At 37.8% G+C, this 17,138-nt stretch overlaps 1 protein-coding gene across 1 annotated transcript in view; it reads right to left on the reverse strand.

Moving 5' to 3' along the window:
- The window catches only part of MPP4 (MAGUK p55 scaffold protein 4), a 59,605-nt gene that overhangs the window by 32,598 nt on the left and 9,869 nt on the right, over positions 1 to 17,138 (reverse strand). The window contains exons 6-12 of the mRNA XM_044669401.1: positions 15,504 to 15,572; positions 13,564 to 13,685; positions 12,132 to 12,209; positions 10,341 to 10,421; positions 5,635 to 5,766; positions 3,688 to 3,769; positions 575 to 660 (exon numbers count right to left, since the gene is read on the reverse strand). Coding sequence (XP_044525336.1) covers positions 575 to 660; positions 3,688 to 3,769; positions 5,635 to 5,766; positions 10,341 to 10,421; positions 12,132 to 12,209; positions 13,564 to 13,685; positions 15,504 to 15,572 — 650 coding nt within the window. The remainder of the gene's footprint in view (positions 1 to 574; positions 661 to 3,687; positions 3,770 to 5,634; positions 5,767 to 10,340; positions 10,422 to 12,131; positions 12,210 to 13,563; positions 13,686 to 15,503; positions 15,573 to 17,138) is intronic.

Raw genomic sequence — 17,138 nt, forward strand, 5'->3', positions numbered from 1 at the left:
TATATATATATATATATATATATATATATATATATATATATATATATATATGGGGAGCTAGAACCTTGACAAATAGATCAACCTAGTATAAGCAGATGCCAGCAACCACTACATACAGCAATCATAAGTGGTCAAATAAATATAATCATGGTACTTCATGGAATGTCTATTAACTATTAACCCCATTTTATAAATATGGAAACTGAGTCAGATAGACATTTAAGTCAGAGCTATCAAACAAGAGGTTACAACACACAGTGTGTATTCCTGAGTTTGATTGAATTGTGATTCAGAAATATTTAATAAAATGAATGAAAACACCATGAAACATAAATAACATTGCACTTAAAAACTAAATCAACATGCAGCCTTCAAATATACTTATGTAGGGTCCTCTCTTTTTTTAAGTTTGACCCCACTGGTTTAAGTGACTTGTCCATTGTAAAATAGCTAGTCAGTGTCTGAGACCAAATTTAGACACAGGTTTTCCCCACTAGCCCAGTTCTGTCTCCATAACACCCCTTAGCTAAATTTTCAGAAAAAAAGGAGAAAAAAGGAAAGCAAAGATTGATACCAGGATATGGATAACTTGTTCTGGTTCAAGTCCATCTACTGAAATGCCATTCACTTCCACTAATTTGTCTCCAGCATAGAGCAGCCCTAGACAAATGGAAACATAAGACAAAGATGGGATGATTGGGTTGGGGTTCGGGGTAGGTGAGAAGGATACCTGAGGCTCTCAGGGGTATAAAGAAAAGTTTCATAAACAGAAATGGGTGAAAAAGAAGGAAAGAAATTTTTTCACAGAAGTGGATAACATCAAAGGATATCATGGGAGGGTGAAGAAAGATCTATTAGGCTGCCCAGTCTAACCTATGCCTGAAAAGAAATTTTCTTTACAACATTCTGCTTAATGACCTTTGGTGACCAAGGGGAATTCACAATTGCCTGAGGTCATTGCAGTTGGGGATAGCAATAATGTTCAGGAGATATTTCCTTATCCTGACTTGCTCCTACTTTTGTCTTCTGGGACCAGAGGCAATAAGTCAACTGCCTTCAGATACTTGAAGTCACATATCATTCCATACTCCTTCCCCATCTTCTCTTCTCTAGGCTAAGTATCTCTAGTTCACTCAACTAATCTTTGTATAATATGGTTTCTAATCCCTTTACCTTATTGATCACCCTCCTCTAGGTCACAGGATAATATATTTCAAGTTGGAAGGGAAATTAGAAATCATCTAATTGAACCCCTTTATTTTACAGATGAAGAAACAAAGGCATAGGGAATTTAAATCGCTTGTCTAAGGTCACACAGGTACATAGCTGAGTTGGGTTTCAAACTTAGGTTCTTTGATTCTAATTCTAGTGCTCTTTCCTTTATACCATGGTCCCACTCCAACTTGTCAAATTCTACCCACACTATGACATCCCAAATGGAACACAATCCCCCAGGTGTGGTGTGATGAGGACAAAGTAGAGTGGACCTGCTCATCAGTTCCCTTGCTCTGGACATAGCCTCTTTAGATGGAACCTATCATAATGCTTTCACAGATGTTAAGAAATTTGTTGAAATAAATAGTTAGTGCATAGCAGTCTATGCTTTTCTGAAGCATCACCCTTACTGTTCCCCCCAAGACCTTCCTAAGCTAGAGTTCTTCCTGGCTCGTAATGATGGTGACCATCATCATTATTACTCATTGTACCATGCATACTGGCATATTTTCTGGAGTGCGGGGGTGGGGGAGGTCCTTTCAAATCTTATCTCTGAAGTTTAGTACCTAGGTAACCTAAAACAAACCACTTAATCTCCTTGGTCTCAGTTTACTTACCTATGAAATGAATGGAGTCTATTCTGGCTCTAGATATAAGATTCTGCACTCATTCACACTTCATAATTAAAAAAGAGCAAATTAACTTGTTCCAGTAATTACTTCTCCAGAACCACGATTTGTAATGCTGGAGAAGACCTTTGAGAGTTGAGAATGGGATATACTTTATCTTCTTCAGGGTTTAGTTGCTGTTGTTAGTAAACCAGTTGATTACCAGCTAAGCTAAGTGAATTTACTACCAAACCCCTAAATTATCCCAAATTCCTAATTTATCCTTATAACAGCAAGGAGATAGAATCAGTCAATACTTAAGGAAATTAATTTACTCTATTCACTGGAAGATCAAATACTGAAGGTGAACTTTAAATACTTTGGCTACATGATGAGAAGACAGGACTTACTGGAAAAGATCTTTATACTGGGAAAGATTGTAGGCAAAAGGAGAAAGGGACAGCAGAGGATGAGATGGAGAGAGAGAGAGGGATTCGATAAACAATGAACAGATTTTGGTAGGTAGTGGAGGACAGAAGAATTTGGTGTACTATGGTCCACAGGGTCTAAGATTCAAGTCTTAGTACACAGGGGCTAATTAAGTCTTGAGGACAGCTCCAAAACTTTTTTCTTTATTTTTTTTTATTTTATTTTAAACCCTTAACTTCTGTGTATTGACCCATAGGTGGAAGATTGGTAAGGGTAGGCAATGGGGGTCAAGTGACTTGCCCAGGGTCACACAGCTGGGAAGTGTCTGAGGCCGGATTTGAACCTAGGACCTCCTGTCTCTAGGCCTGGCTCTCAATCCACTGAGCTACCCAGCTGCCCTCCAGCTCCAAAACTTTTAAGGAAAAGTTTTAAGGAAAAACTAAGCTAGTCTGCAGAGGCAAACACCTTGGGAAAAACTCGTCCAAACAATATGGCAGATCTCCTAGTAGATATTACTGTTATCATAATTTATATTGTAGAACTACTATCAATACTATCATATCAAGGCTTCTTAAGTTCAAAAAAGGAGGGGAGTGAAGAATAACAAGATGGATAGCCTATAAGGCATATTGAAATTATGAAAATATACAAACATAAAACCAAGGCAGATTCCTAATAGGTTAGATAGATCTCTTTTGGAGGATTTATAGAAAGACACGAATAAGAATGAAACAATTCCAAAGTAGCCCACAATCAAAGATTTAGATCTGGAAGGGACCTGAGAGGTTATTAAGTCATTTTGCAGATAAGGAAACTGAGGCTCAAAGAAAAAAATGATTTTATTTACCCAGGGTCACATAGCAAATAATAAGTGCTTGAGGTAGGATTTGAACCCATATCTTTCTGATTCCAGGTACAGCACTCTATTCACTATACCATGTACCTCATAACCAAAGTACAGTCTTCAATCTGTTCCAGTGGATGGAAAACTCATATGAATGAGATCACCAGTTCTCTAAAGTATTAAAATATTAAATTGAAGGCATCAACATGGATAAGTTCTTGAAAGAAAGAAAGGAAGGGAAAATATGGGATTTAGGACAGAGCTTTGGGATATGCCCACCTTTGGAGGTGAGGATTGACCTCATGGAAGAAACAAAAGAAGAGAGTCCCTAGGAGGCAGTAGGATAAAGCAGGCATCTTCAAGATGGAGGATATGTATGTTTAAAGGCAGGGAAGGCAGGGCCACTGGTGAAAGATGCTAGAGAGGAGGAGCTAGATCCTTTGGAGTGACCTTGCTCCTTGGTTGCTTAAGCCACTCAAGGGCACTTCTTCAATTCCCAAGGGGTCACCATTTGATCCCAAAGCATTCTGGAGAGAAAAGTGAAGTTATTTAGTTTTCACACATTCACACACCACCAAAGTTCCAACTTACCACTCCTGTCAGCCAGTCCACCATGGATTATTCTGGCTACCATGATATCCCCTGTTATTTCATGGCGCTTGATGGTGGCACCCTGACAAAAGAGAACCACAGAACATGTTTTTAATTTAGTGTGGTTGTCTGTACTGACTCCAAGGTTATCTTTAACATCTGGGATAAGAAAAACCATATAAAAATGAATAAAAGAAAATGAATTAAAGAAACTTTTTCAAGCAACAGAAATAAAGAAAAGTGGAGGAAAAGGAAGGAATTTGGGAAGACAAATGATTACTTTTTGACTTGCTGAGCTTGAGATACCTTTTTCAGGAGATATATTAAGGCTGGATGTATAGATTTGGTGGTAATATATACAGAGATCACAGAGATGATAAATGAACCAATGGGAATTGATGAGATAATCAAGGGAGAGAGTTTCAGATTATACTAAATTGAATGCATAGAATTTTAAAGGTAAAAAGGAAGGAACTCTGTAGCCATCTGGTCTTAAGAAAACCTATTATAACATATTCAACAAGAGGTCACCCATCCTTAGGCTGCCCATTCCACTTTTGGTCAGCTCTCATTTTTAGGAAGTTTTTCTTGATATCCAACCTCATTTTGCCTCTTTGCTGCTTCTACCATTTACTTTGGGGACTAATCCCTCTTCCATGTGATGACTCTTCAAAAATACTTAAATACTATGCAGGTATCATGTTCCCCTTGAGTCTTTATTTCTTCAGACAAATCATACCCAGTACCGTCATTTGGTTCTCATATGCCGTGGACCATCTTGGTACCTTCCTCTGTGGATGGATACTTGTCTAGCTCATCTATATCCATTATAAACTGTGGTATCCACAGCAAAACATACATGTACATTACATACATACTCTGACCAGGGCAAAGTACAGAGCAGCTCTCACCTCCTCATCCCTAGAATCTTTACCTCTTTTAACATAGCCCAAGAATGGCTTGTTTTTCTGACTGCCTCATCCTACTACTGATTCATATTGAATATTCTGAAAGTGCTGGATATCTTTCAGAGGAACTCTATCTAGACATTTTTTCCTCAATTCTATACTTAGGAATCAATTTTCCTAAGCAATACTTAGGAAGTAATTTTCTTAGACAAAACATAAGGCTCCACAGTTATTCCTATTACATTTTATTTATTTTTAAATCTAACCCAATGCTTTAAGTTGAAGTCCTTATAGACATTAACTTTGTTATTCAGTGTCATCTCTGCTTTGAGCCATCTGCAAATTGTTTAGCATGCCCTATGTACTTTTATCCAAAACACGGATAAAAATGTGAGAACAACCTGGAGCCCAATACAGATCCCTGGAGCACTCGAGGCCTCCTGCCAAGGTGACATAGAACCATTAACAATTTAAGCTGTCTAATTGTATTATTGTCTGGTCTGCATCTCCCCATCTCTCATAAGAATATTGTTTAGGCATGTCTGACTCTTCATGGCCCTGTGGATTATATTGTCCATGAGGTTTTCTTGGCAAAGGTACAGGAGTGGTCTGCCATTTCCTTCTCCAGTATAAGAAAATTTGAAGATATTTTCTTGTCTACTTTTCTAAGAACTTTGGTCAATTGAATTAAATGACTTGTAATAGAGTGATTAAAAAAAGCAACAAGTCAATTGCCAAAACAAAGAGAAAAAGGACCCATACATCTCCTACATCTTATACCTTGCTGCTTGGCCAGAGAACAGTCAATGGAAATTTCTAGTCAGGGCAAACATCAAGAAATTCATTATTTTCAAAAGCATAAACACGTTTAAAAACAGGGAACCCTTTTATGGCTGTTAACACAATTTTCCTCCAAATTTTCTGAATGCTTGTAGTTCTATTTTTGCCAACCATGGACACACAGTGTCTACATCACCTATAAAGAGAATCTCATTTCCATAGTGCATTTCAAAATTCAAACATCAAAAGACTTTCTTACCAGGGGCTGCTTATTTTTCACCAAGCAGACAATCCTCAAAGCTTCCTCATTCTCAGGGATGTCATCGGGCAGTGGGGGAAGAACTGGCTCAAAATCTTTCTGAGCCACAGTATCATGGGCGTTGAGTAAGGCCTGGGACAGGAGAACAAAAAACCAAATTGAGATCATTCTGGGAAACCTGTGCATCCTCTAAGTCGGTTAACCCTAAACAATAGGACTTGTGGCACACAGCACGCAGGTCCTCCCACTAACTAATTCCTACTAAAAATTCATGTTTCTCTGACTCTGCGTGGTAATCTCATTTCTTGGAAGCCAGGTAACATAACCCATAATGCACAAGTCGAGTTTGAATTATAAAATATTCTAGGTCCTAGCTTTCCTAACTCAACAGATGGAGAATCTTTGGCTGTTGGGTTGGATATCAGTTAAAGCAAGAGACTAACAGATCTTTCTATGTCGTCTTCTGATTGTTACAGTTTTTTTGTGACAATCATGTAAAAGATCAATCCAAATTACTAATTATATGAAAAGTGTTAATTAAGCAGCTCATTTAGCAAAGTTGTTTTTATGGAAACAGTCAGTGTTTGAAGGGATGAGCTTACAAATACACTGATGGAGGATACATGAATAGGTTCAGCCATTCTGAAAAATAATTTAGAATTATGCCCGATAATAGACTATGCTGATGCCTAAGGAAGTCAATGACAGGAAGAACTGATCATCAAGGGAATAGCTAGGTGGCTCAGTGGATTCAGAACCACATCTAGAAATAGGAAATCCTGGGTTCAAATGTGCCATTTCCTAGCTATGTGCCCCTGGACAAGTCACTTAACTCCAATTGCTTAAACTTTACTACTCTTTTGCCTTGGAATCAATACTTAGTATTGATTCTAAGAGGAACGGTAAGGGTTAAAAAAACTTATATATAAAATTATTTTACTATTATGTATTATATTATGTATAATTATTATAAATACATTATAATATTATGTCTATATTAAACAATATTACTATCAACTCTTTGACATCCCCACAAAACCCAAAAGAGGTGCCTATCAGATGAAGAATGACTGAACAAATTGTGGCATGAGAATGTTGTTGTCATTGAGTTGTTTCAGTTATGTCTAACTTTTTGTGACCCTTTTTGAGTTTTCTTTGGCAGAGATATAAGAGAGGTTCACCATTTCCTTCTCTAGTTCATTTTATGGATGAGGAAACAGAGGCAAACAAGGCTATATGAACTTGCCTAGGATCACACAGCTAGTATAAGTCTCTGAGGTCAGATTTGAACTCATGAAGATGATCCAGCCTGAATGTAGTATAATAGAATGTTCTCATACAGTAAGAAACAACATTTCTTGGGAATTCAAAGAAACATGGTAGATCTTAAGTTAGAGGAAAGAGGAAGGATATATTTGGAAATAAAGGAAATATTAAAACAAAAGACATCCATAAAAGTTACAAATTAAGAGAAAAAACTATTGAGAGAAATGGTATGGCAGAGAGGATAATGAGCTACTCTCAGGGTGAGGAAGTCCTGGCTTACTCTAGGTAAGACATTTAACCAGTTAAGGTTAATAGGCGGGTAGGTAAGTAGGTGATACAATGGTTAGCATGTGCGGAGAACTGAGTTCAAATACAACTTTAAGAACTTATGATCTTGGACTAAGTGATCCTGGACACAAACTACCTCCATTTTCTCATCTGTAAAATGGGGGATAACAACACCTAGGGCTGCTACAGGGATCTCAAACGAGATAATATCTGTAAACTGCTTAACACAGTAACTAGCATTAGTATATGCACTTTCCTTCTTTAACACTTATAGGTATATCTCTTTCGCTATTGCTAATCAGAAGGGAAAGCTTCCTTCTCAAAGATATTTTTCTCCAATAACTAAATTTTGGCAAAAAAAGAAAAGAATAATTGAACTCTGATGAATTATAATGTAATTTTCAGTGGAAAATGTAGCATAACAATTTTGCTCCTATAGAACTGACAAAGAAACACACCTTCCTCTTAAATAGAGAGTTGGGAGCACAAATGGAATGGGATATCTTGATGTTAGATGTGGTTGCCATATTGGTAAGCTTTGCTTAAATACTTCAGCATAAAGAAGAATTCAGTGGAGGAGGATGTTTAGGTGAAATGATTGTTATGCAAAAAATAAAACTTGAAGAAAAAGAAACTTGATCTCAAGTTTCTCAGAGCAAAGTCAGAGTAGAGTCTCTGACTTCTCAGAGTAGAGTCAGAGCAAAATCTGACTCTACATTTAAACCACTGCCTCAATAATGACAAGAACACAAAATTATGAGAACTCTACATGGGAAACATTAATACCACGTAGCATTCTATGGACTATAAAGAAAACATTAGCACTATGGTGCATTCCCTAGCAGCCATAACACTGGTAGAAACCTCTTGATGGTCTTCTTAGTCTGTATCTATTGACTCAAGTGAAGGATAAACAGAATCATGGATGCAGAGCTTGAAAGAACGTGGGAATTAAATACTACAGCCCCATCACTTTACAAATAAGGCAACTGAGGCTCAAAAACATTGAGCGAGTTCAAGTCAACAACTGAACTCAGATTTTCTACTTCCAGATCTATCAGTCTTCCATCATCCTACACCACAAAGGAGGGTCTATGTGATCAGATTCTTTTGATGACAAAACACTTAACATTTCTGTAATCATTGGGTTTGTTATTCTTCTTCCTAAGAGTTTTCTTAATGGGCAGAATCTAATTGGAACCTTTAAAACAGTTTAATTTTGTTCATGCTGTTTGGATTGCCGATAATAAATGGTTACTCTTTACATTAAATGCTTGACATCCATATTGTATTCCAAATGCCATGGCGTAAGGAAATTGAGATTCTCAGTGTGCATAAGCACCAGAAAGTGTTCTCCAAAAGCTGATTGATCACCATTACACAGTCAGTATATTAGTACACACGATTCTTTGTACAAAGTAAGCATTTCATAAATGCTTTATTCATTTATTTATTATAATAATGTATTTTCAAACCTAATTCTAAACTTGAAATTCTTCCAAGTTGCCTCATTCCTTATAGGAAATGTTCTTGTCAATCACAATTTGTTTCCCAGTCCTGGGAGATTTTTGCCAGCGAAATGAAGGGAGGGAGAGCTATTTTTGCTACCCCTCTTTTCTTCAGGACTCCATCATCACCTTTCTGAATGCTTCCTCCATCAATATCATCATCATCATCATCATCATCATCATCATCATCATCATCATCTTCATCATCATCATCATCAAAATCATTCACATAGTGCTTTAAAGTTTGCAAAGAACTTTACAAATATTATCTCATTTGATCCTCACAACAACTCCAGGAGGTCAGCTCTATTATCCTCCCCACGCCTACTTTTTTTAAAATAGATGAGAAAACCGAGGCAGACAAAATGTGTAACTTTCCCAAGATTGCATTAGCTAGGAATCATGTGAGGCTGGCCAAGTCCAAAGTTGAGTCTACCGCGCCACCTAGTGGTTACCTTCCGCCACTGCTTTCTTTATTACTCGCTGCGTAACATTGAGGAGGAGAAACAGCGATGCTTAAGCATTAAGATCAGCATGGTACAGTGGATGGAGCCTTGGGCTTGGAGCCAGAGAAAAACCTGAGTTCAAAACCTGCCTCGGACACTGACTAGCGCTGCATCTAATAAAAATTATTGCTATTTTTTACAATAAAATCCTGCTAATCCAGGAACACATTTCTTTTGGGAGGGGCAATAGGGAAGGAATAGGGAAGAGGAAGACGTGAAAAATTTGTCTTAAAATAGGAGATAAAAATACGTGCTCAACTGGAATAACCTGAAATAGCTCTATCTTGTCATTCCCCCCCCCCCCCTCCCTTTCTCCTTCTAAATGATGTGTAAGCACAGAGGCGGGTCAAAACCCCGTCAAAATGGCATGTACATGCAAAGCATCCCATTTCATTGAATCGGTTTCATTTGGCAAAACTGACATTTTAAAAAAATGAATCAGTTTTTTTGTTGTTGTTAAAAGAATGTGGAGAAGAAGAAACTGCACTATCTGGACCCTTCTCTTCCTGCCGTGGACTTTGGGCAAGTCCCTTAGCCTCTCTCAGCCTCAGTTTCTCCATCTGTAGAATGAAAGGGGGTAAACTTGATCTCACCAGCTCTAATCTAGGATGCCATGATCCTATGCCAAAGCGACTTAACACCTGACCAGGTCACGTCCAATCAATGAGACTGCAATAAGCTTGAAAGAACCCCTCTTGTATTAAGACATCCTAGAAAAAGCATTCATTCCAAGTCAGGAGATGTTGATTCCGAGGCTGTTTCTGTAGCTACTGTCCGAGTAACCTTTGAGGACTCTGTCTCTAATCTGTAAAATGAGGTGGTCAGTCTAGACCACCATCAGGGTCCCTTCTAGCTCTATAGTCTAGGATCCGTACGCTTTCAAATATGTTAGTGTCTCTTAAAAAAAAAAAAAAGACTGATAATTATAAGGCAAAGTTTGATCTCTAAGGTTTCCTCTTGCTCTAAAAATTTGTGACATTAAATGCATTCCTCTTGTTGTCCGTGATAATGAGACTCCGCTTCTGAGAGCCATTTTGCCCACACCTTGATTTATACTTTCCTTTTTCCAGTGGGTGCCCTCTGGGCTCTTCTAGCTCTCTAACACAACCATCCACCCCACTCAGGTGACAGCACTTGCCTGGAAGTGTTTGGCTTTTAGAACGTGTCTCAGTTCTTGGACCTCCGGGGACTGAGGAACATCCTGCAATAATTCCACCACCTGGTTAACGGAATGACAGGGTTTATGAAATTGATTATCTTCCTTTTTTAGGGAGTCCCATCCCAGCCATGTTAAGCAGAGGTGTCAGACCAGTGGCCCACAACACTTCCCAGTGTGTTTAGAACCAGGTTAAAATTTAATTGGGAAAAATTTAACACAATTAATAAAAATAAAATGAAATATAGACAATATTATATATTAAAACTAAGTCAATATTTGACCTGCAAGCATCCTTATGTAAGAATTAGTGGGGCCCCTCCTTTAGAGGCTCTCATTGTTCATTTTTTATGTCAAGGTCTGGGCAAAGTCCTTAATTCATTACACTCCAGAAGGAGCAAGCTATGATGTGGGGTGGGACTGACTTGAACCCCAAGACTTTGAACCCTTCTTGACAGTTCTATAAGACTATCTCAGTTCCTTCTCTAAGACTACAGGGATGGTTTCTACTTTTTATCTTATTTGTGTCCTTAAAAGAGTCCCTGACAAATATGAGTCCCCTGCCCTAGGCAAAACTGTCATAGTTTCTCCAGTTATAGATCAGGCAAAAAACTTATAATTGTCCTATACATCTGTTTGGGGCTAGAAGAAATCTTGGTAAGTCTCCTATGGAAGACTTCATTCCTTGGAAATAGCATTTTCTTTTCTTTTTTTTTTTAAATTAAAAACAACTTTATTTTGTTATAGAGGTGAGGTGGGTTTTAGACAGGGTTAAACTCATTTTAAATTTAAGAACAAGAGCACTAAAATATGTTGGTTAAGGGCAACCAATTTTTTAAAGTTTCATTTAAATTTTTTGTTTTGAATATTTTCCCCTAGTTACATATTTCATGTTCTTTCTCTCTCCCTCAAACCTGCCTAAACCCCCCTTAGCCCACGCACAATTCCACTGGGTTTTACATGTATCACTGATTAAGCCCTAATTCCATATTATTGATAGTTGGGCTAGAGTTATCGTTTAGTGTCTACATCCCCAATAATATCCCCATCAGCCCATGTGTTCAAGCAGTTGGTTTTCTTCTGTGTTTCTCCTCCCACAGTTCTTCCTCTGAATGTGGCTAATTTTCTTTCTCATAAGTCCCTCGAAATAGCATTTTCTATCTCAAGATTGACTAATCTATTAGCTAAGCATCACTGTTCAAGGACATCATAAATAAAGAATACAAAACTTTAGGAAAAAGAAAAATTCTCATGCATCTGATTTAAGATGAGTTAGAACTGCTGGAATAGAGAATGGAGGTGCTTCCCTCTAGTCTCATGAGTCTCTAATAAATGGTCACTAAAAAAAAAATCAAATCTCAACTATTCAGACTGGATCATAATCAAAGTTGTTTTGAGGGATGCATAGGAGAATGAGAAGAGGGAGAGAAGAAAAATGGATTCATTTGTTCTAAAATATTAGTTAAAAGTATGTTATCAAGTTGAATAATTTAGAGTAGATTAAGCAGGTGAGTTTTCTCCCTTCCCTCTTTTAATGCAAACTAGAAATATCTCAAAACCCAGTGAAAATTATATTAAAGATACATCTAGTCAAATCACCCTAATCAATTAATCACTTCTATCTGGTAACACTATATATATACATATATATATATATATATATATATATATATATTGTTGTTGTTGTTGTTGTTGTTGTTGTTGTTGTTGTTGTTGTTGTTGTTAGAAGGGGGTTAAGTAGTTATTGCATCATTTTCTGGATCCTTCTCTTACCTCGCAGGATAATGCTTGTGCCTGGGCCAGGACAGGGACTGGCTTCTTTGTGATATATTCTTGGAGACATTCATAAACCTACAGAGGGGACAAAGGCATTATATGAATAGTATGGTCTGACCATTTAGGAATAGAGAGCCAGAAGAGAAGGATCCTGGCTGTATAACTTGCAGACACTTGGCAGCAGATCCACAATGAAGAATTCTCCACTTTGGATAAATACCACAACAAGCTGAATGAAACATGCCTTCAGTTGAGAAGATGGGAGGGAGAAGAACTAGAATGCCATTTCAGTGGAATTGGGGGAAATGGAAATCCCAAGACACCAAGGAGTTTCTTAGTGGGGAGGCTTGAGGTGGTGAGGGAAGTGAAAGAGAGGAGTAAGCAAAAACATAACAGTAGCTTCTTTTAACTAATTATCCTTATTAAATAAATGTGAAGTTCTTTTTTTTGGTATTTTTGTATTTTGAATATTTTCCCATAGTTACATGTTTCATGTTCTTTCCCTCTCCCCCACCCCATTCTCCGGTAGCCGACGTATAATTCCACTGGAGTTGTTACATGTATCATTGATTAAGACCTAATCCCATATTATTAGTTCTGTTGTTTCTGAAAGCCTGCAAAATTTGGCATCCCAGGACAAAGAGCAAATTGCTCCACCCTAGTTGTATCTCATTTCTAGTGGAGTATTCTGGGAGTTTAGCTACTTATCTAAGACCATTGGATACTGCCACTGTCATCTGTGTAAATGGAATTAGCTCATCTTCATTCATTGTTAGACAGTAGCCATCAGAAATAATGTCACCCCAAGGGACTGCCCTTTGGGCAGTCCAAAACAGTGTTAAGGCTGCCATTTGTCCCCTTGAAATTAGAGGTGGATGCAGGAAGTGATGAAAGCTGCTATCTTTTAAATATGATGGTAACTTCCTGTGGAGGCAGTGGGCTCTTTGAACTTGGTGTTGAAGGATCTCTGCTGAGACCTCAAGTGGCTTCTCTCTGAATTGTCACTTGGGTAACTAATCTTCCCCTCCCCATGGTTGGGTGGGGTGACATTATTTCTAATGGCTAGAGTCTAACAATGAATGAGGATGAGCTAATTCCATTTACACACATCTAAATGCACATCCAAGACATTGTGTATCCATCTATGCACTGAGACAATAACTTTCAAAGATAAAAGACCCTGAGGGTCGGCAATAGCTTCAGATCATCTGATTTTGGGCTGTTATTAGGAAAATCTCTTTTAAATGGTTTCATTGGTAAAAAATACTAGCAGAGGATGACTTGAATAGCTCCCATAGGTGGAGACAACTTCTTTGCACTTAGAAATTTCACATTAGAATCATTTTCAAGTGGAAGTCTCCTAACCTAATACAAAGACCAGCAAGGATCACTTTGGGGCAATTAATCTGCAAGGAATCTGAGTGCTCACCTTTAGAAGAGCCTGCAGCCAAGGGGAATGGAGAAGATCGTATAAAAGACTGACTCCATTGACATCCCTGCTATAGAACAGACTTAGTTCTTTCAGTACCAGTTTCAGAATCTGAGAGAGACCTGAGGAAAAAAGAGAGAGAGAGAGAGAGAGAGAGAGAGAGAGAGAGAGAGCGCCAAGTATTAAGTATAAACAGTAGGATACAGAGCCATAACTAAGTAGGGTGATTGGGGCTTTGCCTTAGACAGGTAACACAGTATGGGTGCCATGAAGGTATCTATCACCTTTGTCCTAGAGTCTAATTTCACTTACTTTGAGCCTTCTTCTCTCCTGCCCTTCTGTTGTGCCTCCTTCTTGTTTCTCTCCCATCTGCTGGGCTTGTTTAACTAAGACTGGCCTCTGTGTCCTGTCTATGTACCTCAATTTGCCACCTGAGCTAAACTTCTTACTCATAATTCTGTGGACAAAAATGTAATAATGTGATGAAGCTTGTACTGCAGGAAAACAGAACGAGCCCTTCCTCCATCGTACCATGCTTTGGGTTATTGTGATGGTACCTACTTTCTTCCCAATTCTTCTCCCTCCATCAAAAGCAGAAACCTATGGGCCTTTTAGCATTTCTGAAACTCTTTATTGGAAGTGGTCATTGGAAGATTCCAACTTCGAAGAAGGTCATCAGAAATATATTTCCAAGCAATCCCAGTACTCTGTGGATGAAGGAAATTTCTCATTTGATTCTATGGTTATTTTGCTGGGAATTATATAATATATATTATATATTCTTATATATATATGTATATAAAAAACCCTAGGCAATAGGGGTCAAGTGACTTGCCCAGGGTCACACAGCTGGGAAGTGTCTGAGGCCAGATTTGAACCTAGGACCTCCCGTCTCTATGCCTGGCTCTCAATCCACTGAGCTATCCAGCTGCCCCTGATGTAATATATTTTTAATGCATAAAATTAATGCAATATCCAGAGTTGTACATACTATTAGTAGATACACTTTTATAGTGTTTTTAAGTTATTAAAATGCTTTATATTTATACAACACAATTTATATATAACAACAATATTGTGATGTACCATAGACATATCATAGACGTTGTGATGTGCCATAGACATTATTAGTTCCATTTACAGATGATGATGGATTTGAGATTCGTTGAGTGGCTTATTATAGTTAATATAAATTCTATAGTTAACAGGTAATGGAAGAGTTGAAAGCACTAGTGCAAGGCTATAGTCCTTTATACTGGCAAGATTGAGGTTGACAGATCTCTTGAAATTAGGAGTTTTGAGAGGGAGTGGGCTAACACCAATCAGAAGTCCAGACTAACCAATATGGTGAACCTCTGGAGCAGAGAGCCACCAGGCTACCCAAGGAGGAGAGAACTGGTCCATGTTAGAAAAACAGAGCAGGTTAAATCTCCCATGTTGAGCAGTGTTGGGATGTGGCTCATGAGTAGTTGCTGTACTTCCAGTCTAGGTGAGATAGGAAGTCTCAATCTCAAAAATAAAAAGTATTGGAGGTAGGATTTGAACACAATTATTTCTCACTCCAACTCCTACATTCTATATCATCTATTGGGCAGCCATAAAAGAAGTGGACACATCGTAGCAAATGATATATTAATTGAAGAGGGCCTGGGTTCAAAACTGGTCTCAGATACTTCCTAGCTATATAACCCTAGGCAAGTCACCTAACCTCCCTTGCCTAGTCCTTACCATTTTTCTGCCTTGGAATCAATACTCATTATTGATTCTAAGATGGAAGATAAAGGTGTTTTTTTTAAGTGGATTAGTAGAAGAAGTAAGATGGAAAGTTTCAAAACTGATCTACTGGACACCAAATCAATCCTCTTTCTCTTAATAATATGGTTGAACATAAAAATTTTAAGACTTTTTCAGGTCTGGAGCAGCAATCCAGAGATATGTACCATTCTCCTGACTAGTGACTGTTGGCAGCTCCATCATGATCTTCTTGTCTGGTGATTTCTCTCCTTTTTCTGTATGAAGAAAATTTCCTTTTCCAAAGGGAAGTTAAACCTAGGAAACATATCAACAGTAAAATTCCACTTAAGTAAAAATGACACTATTCCCATCCTTCCCTCCATCACAATGGAAGTTCATAAAATAATATGGCCATTCAGTGTTAAACCTTGATGCTCTTGATAAAAGAAAAAACTCATAATGTTTCCTGTTTCAGAATTTTTCCTCAAATAGATCTGTACAGAGATCAAGAAGGTTAAAGGAGCAGAGCTCATGGATCAGATATATTCTGCTGATGTTTTTATTTTTAATACACAGGGCCATAGAATACATTTTATTGTGAGCTTCTACACTGGTGGGTGGTGGTCAAATATGTGCCCTTCAATATTTCTGCTTTGTTGAATATTTATGAATATGTTAAGTGCTATGAAGAATAACACTGAGACTCAATAAGACCTGGGGCAAGTCCTATCTTTTGTCATCTAACTACTCTTTTGATCACAGGAAGATGATCTAACCCCTTTGTGCCTTTATGCAACTGTCTAAGATTATAAATTAGAGATGAATTGCCCATCTGCATCAGTATATGGAACTTTACACACTAGGAATTCACATTGATGAAGTAATATCAAAATAGAATGAGGAGGCATAGTCTTTCCCTGGAAATTCAAAATCTATTGAAAAAGAAGAGATAGGAACTCTAATCTTAATTCTCCAGTTAGTTAGAGGGAAGACTTTCTGGGTTATAGGTTGCATTTTTTTTTAATCATACTACAACTCAATGTGGTCTATAAGTCAAGGCTGTCAAATTGGCCCTCTTGGACATAGGGGCTTTAGGTTTCTGGGAAATAGTTCATATGGAGCACTCAGTAGAATGAGCTCTGACCTCAGAAAATGGATGTAGATATAGCTAAACAAAGGACAGGGGTGTTTATAAAAGATAAAACAGATCATAATAACTACATGAACCTGAAAAAGCTTTTGCATCATCAAAATCAATGCAATTAGAACAAGAAAGCAAGATACTAATTAGCAAAAATCTTTGCATTAAATACCTCTGATGAGGATCTGATATCCAAACAGATAGGAAACTGAAAGACACATGTAAGACCAAGAGCCATTCCACAGTAGATAAGTGATAAAAAAAAGGTGAAAGATCAGGCCTAGAGATGGGAGGTCCTAGGTTCAAATCTGGCCTCAGACACTTCCTAGCTTGTGACCCTGGGCAAGTCACTTAACCCCCATTGCCTAGCCCTTACCCCTCTTCTGCCTTGGAATCAATACACAGCATTGATTCTAAGATAGAAGGTAAGGGTTTTTAAAAAAAGAAGTGAAAGGGCAGTTTTCAAAGGAACAATTCTAAACTACTAATACATAAAAATTGCTCTGAATCACTAATAATAATAATAGGAAGAAAAATCCAGACTTCTCTCAGTATTTACTTCATACCCACCAAGTCAGTAAAGATGAGAAAGAAAGAAATTGTCATTTGTTAGAGGGGCTGCAGAAAGATAGGAGACAGTTCATTCCAGGAATGAGAGTCAGCCATTGCAAATTCATGGGAACAGGAGATGGAGTGTCAT

The sequence above is a fragment of the Gracilinanus agilis genome, chromosome 3, assembly GCF_016433145.1.
Source record: "Gracilinanus agilis isolate LMUSP501 chromosome 3, AgileGrace, whole genome shotgun sequence".
NCBI classification, from domain to species: Eukaryota; Metazoa; Chordata; class Mammalia; order Didelphimorphia; family Didelphidae; genus Gracilinanus; species Gracilinanus agilis.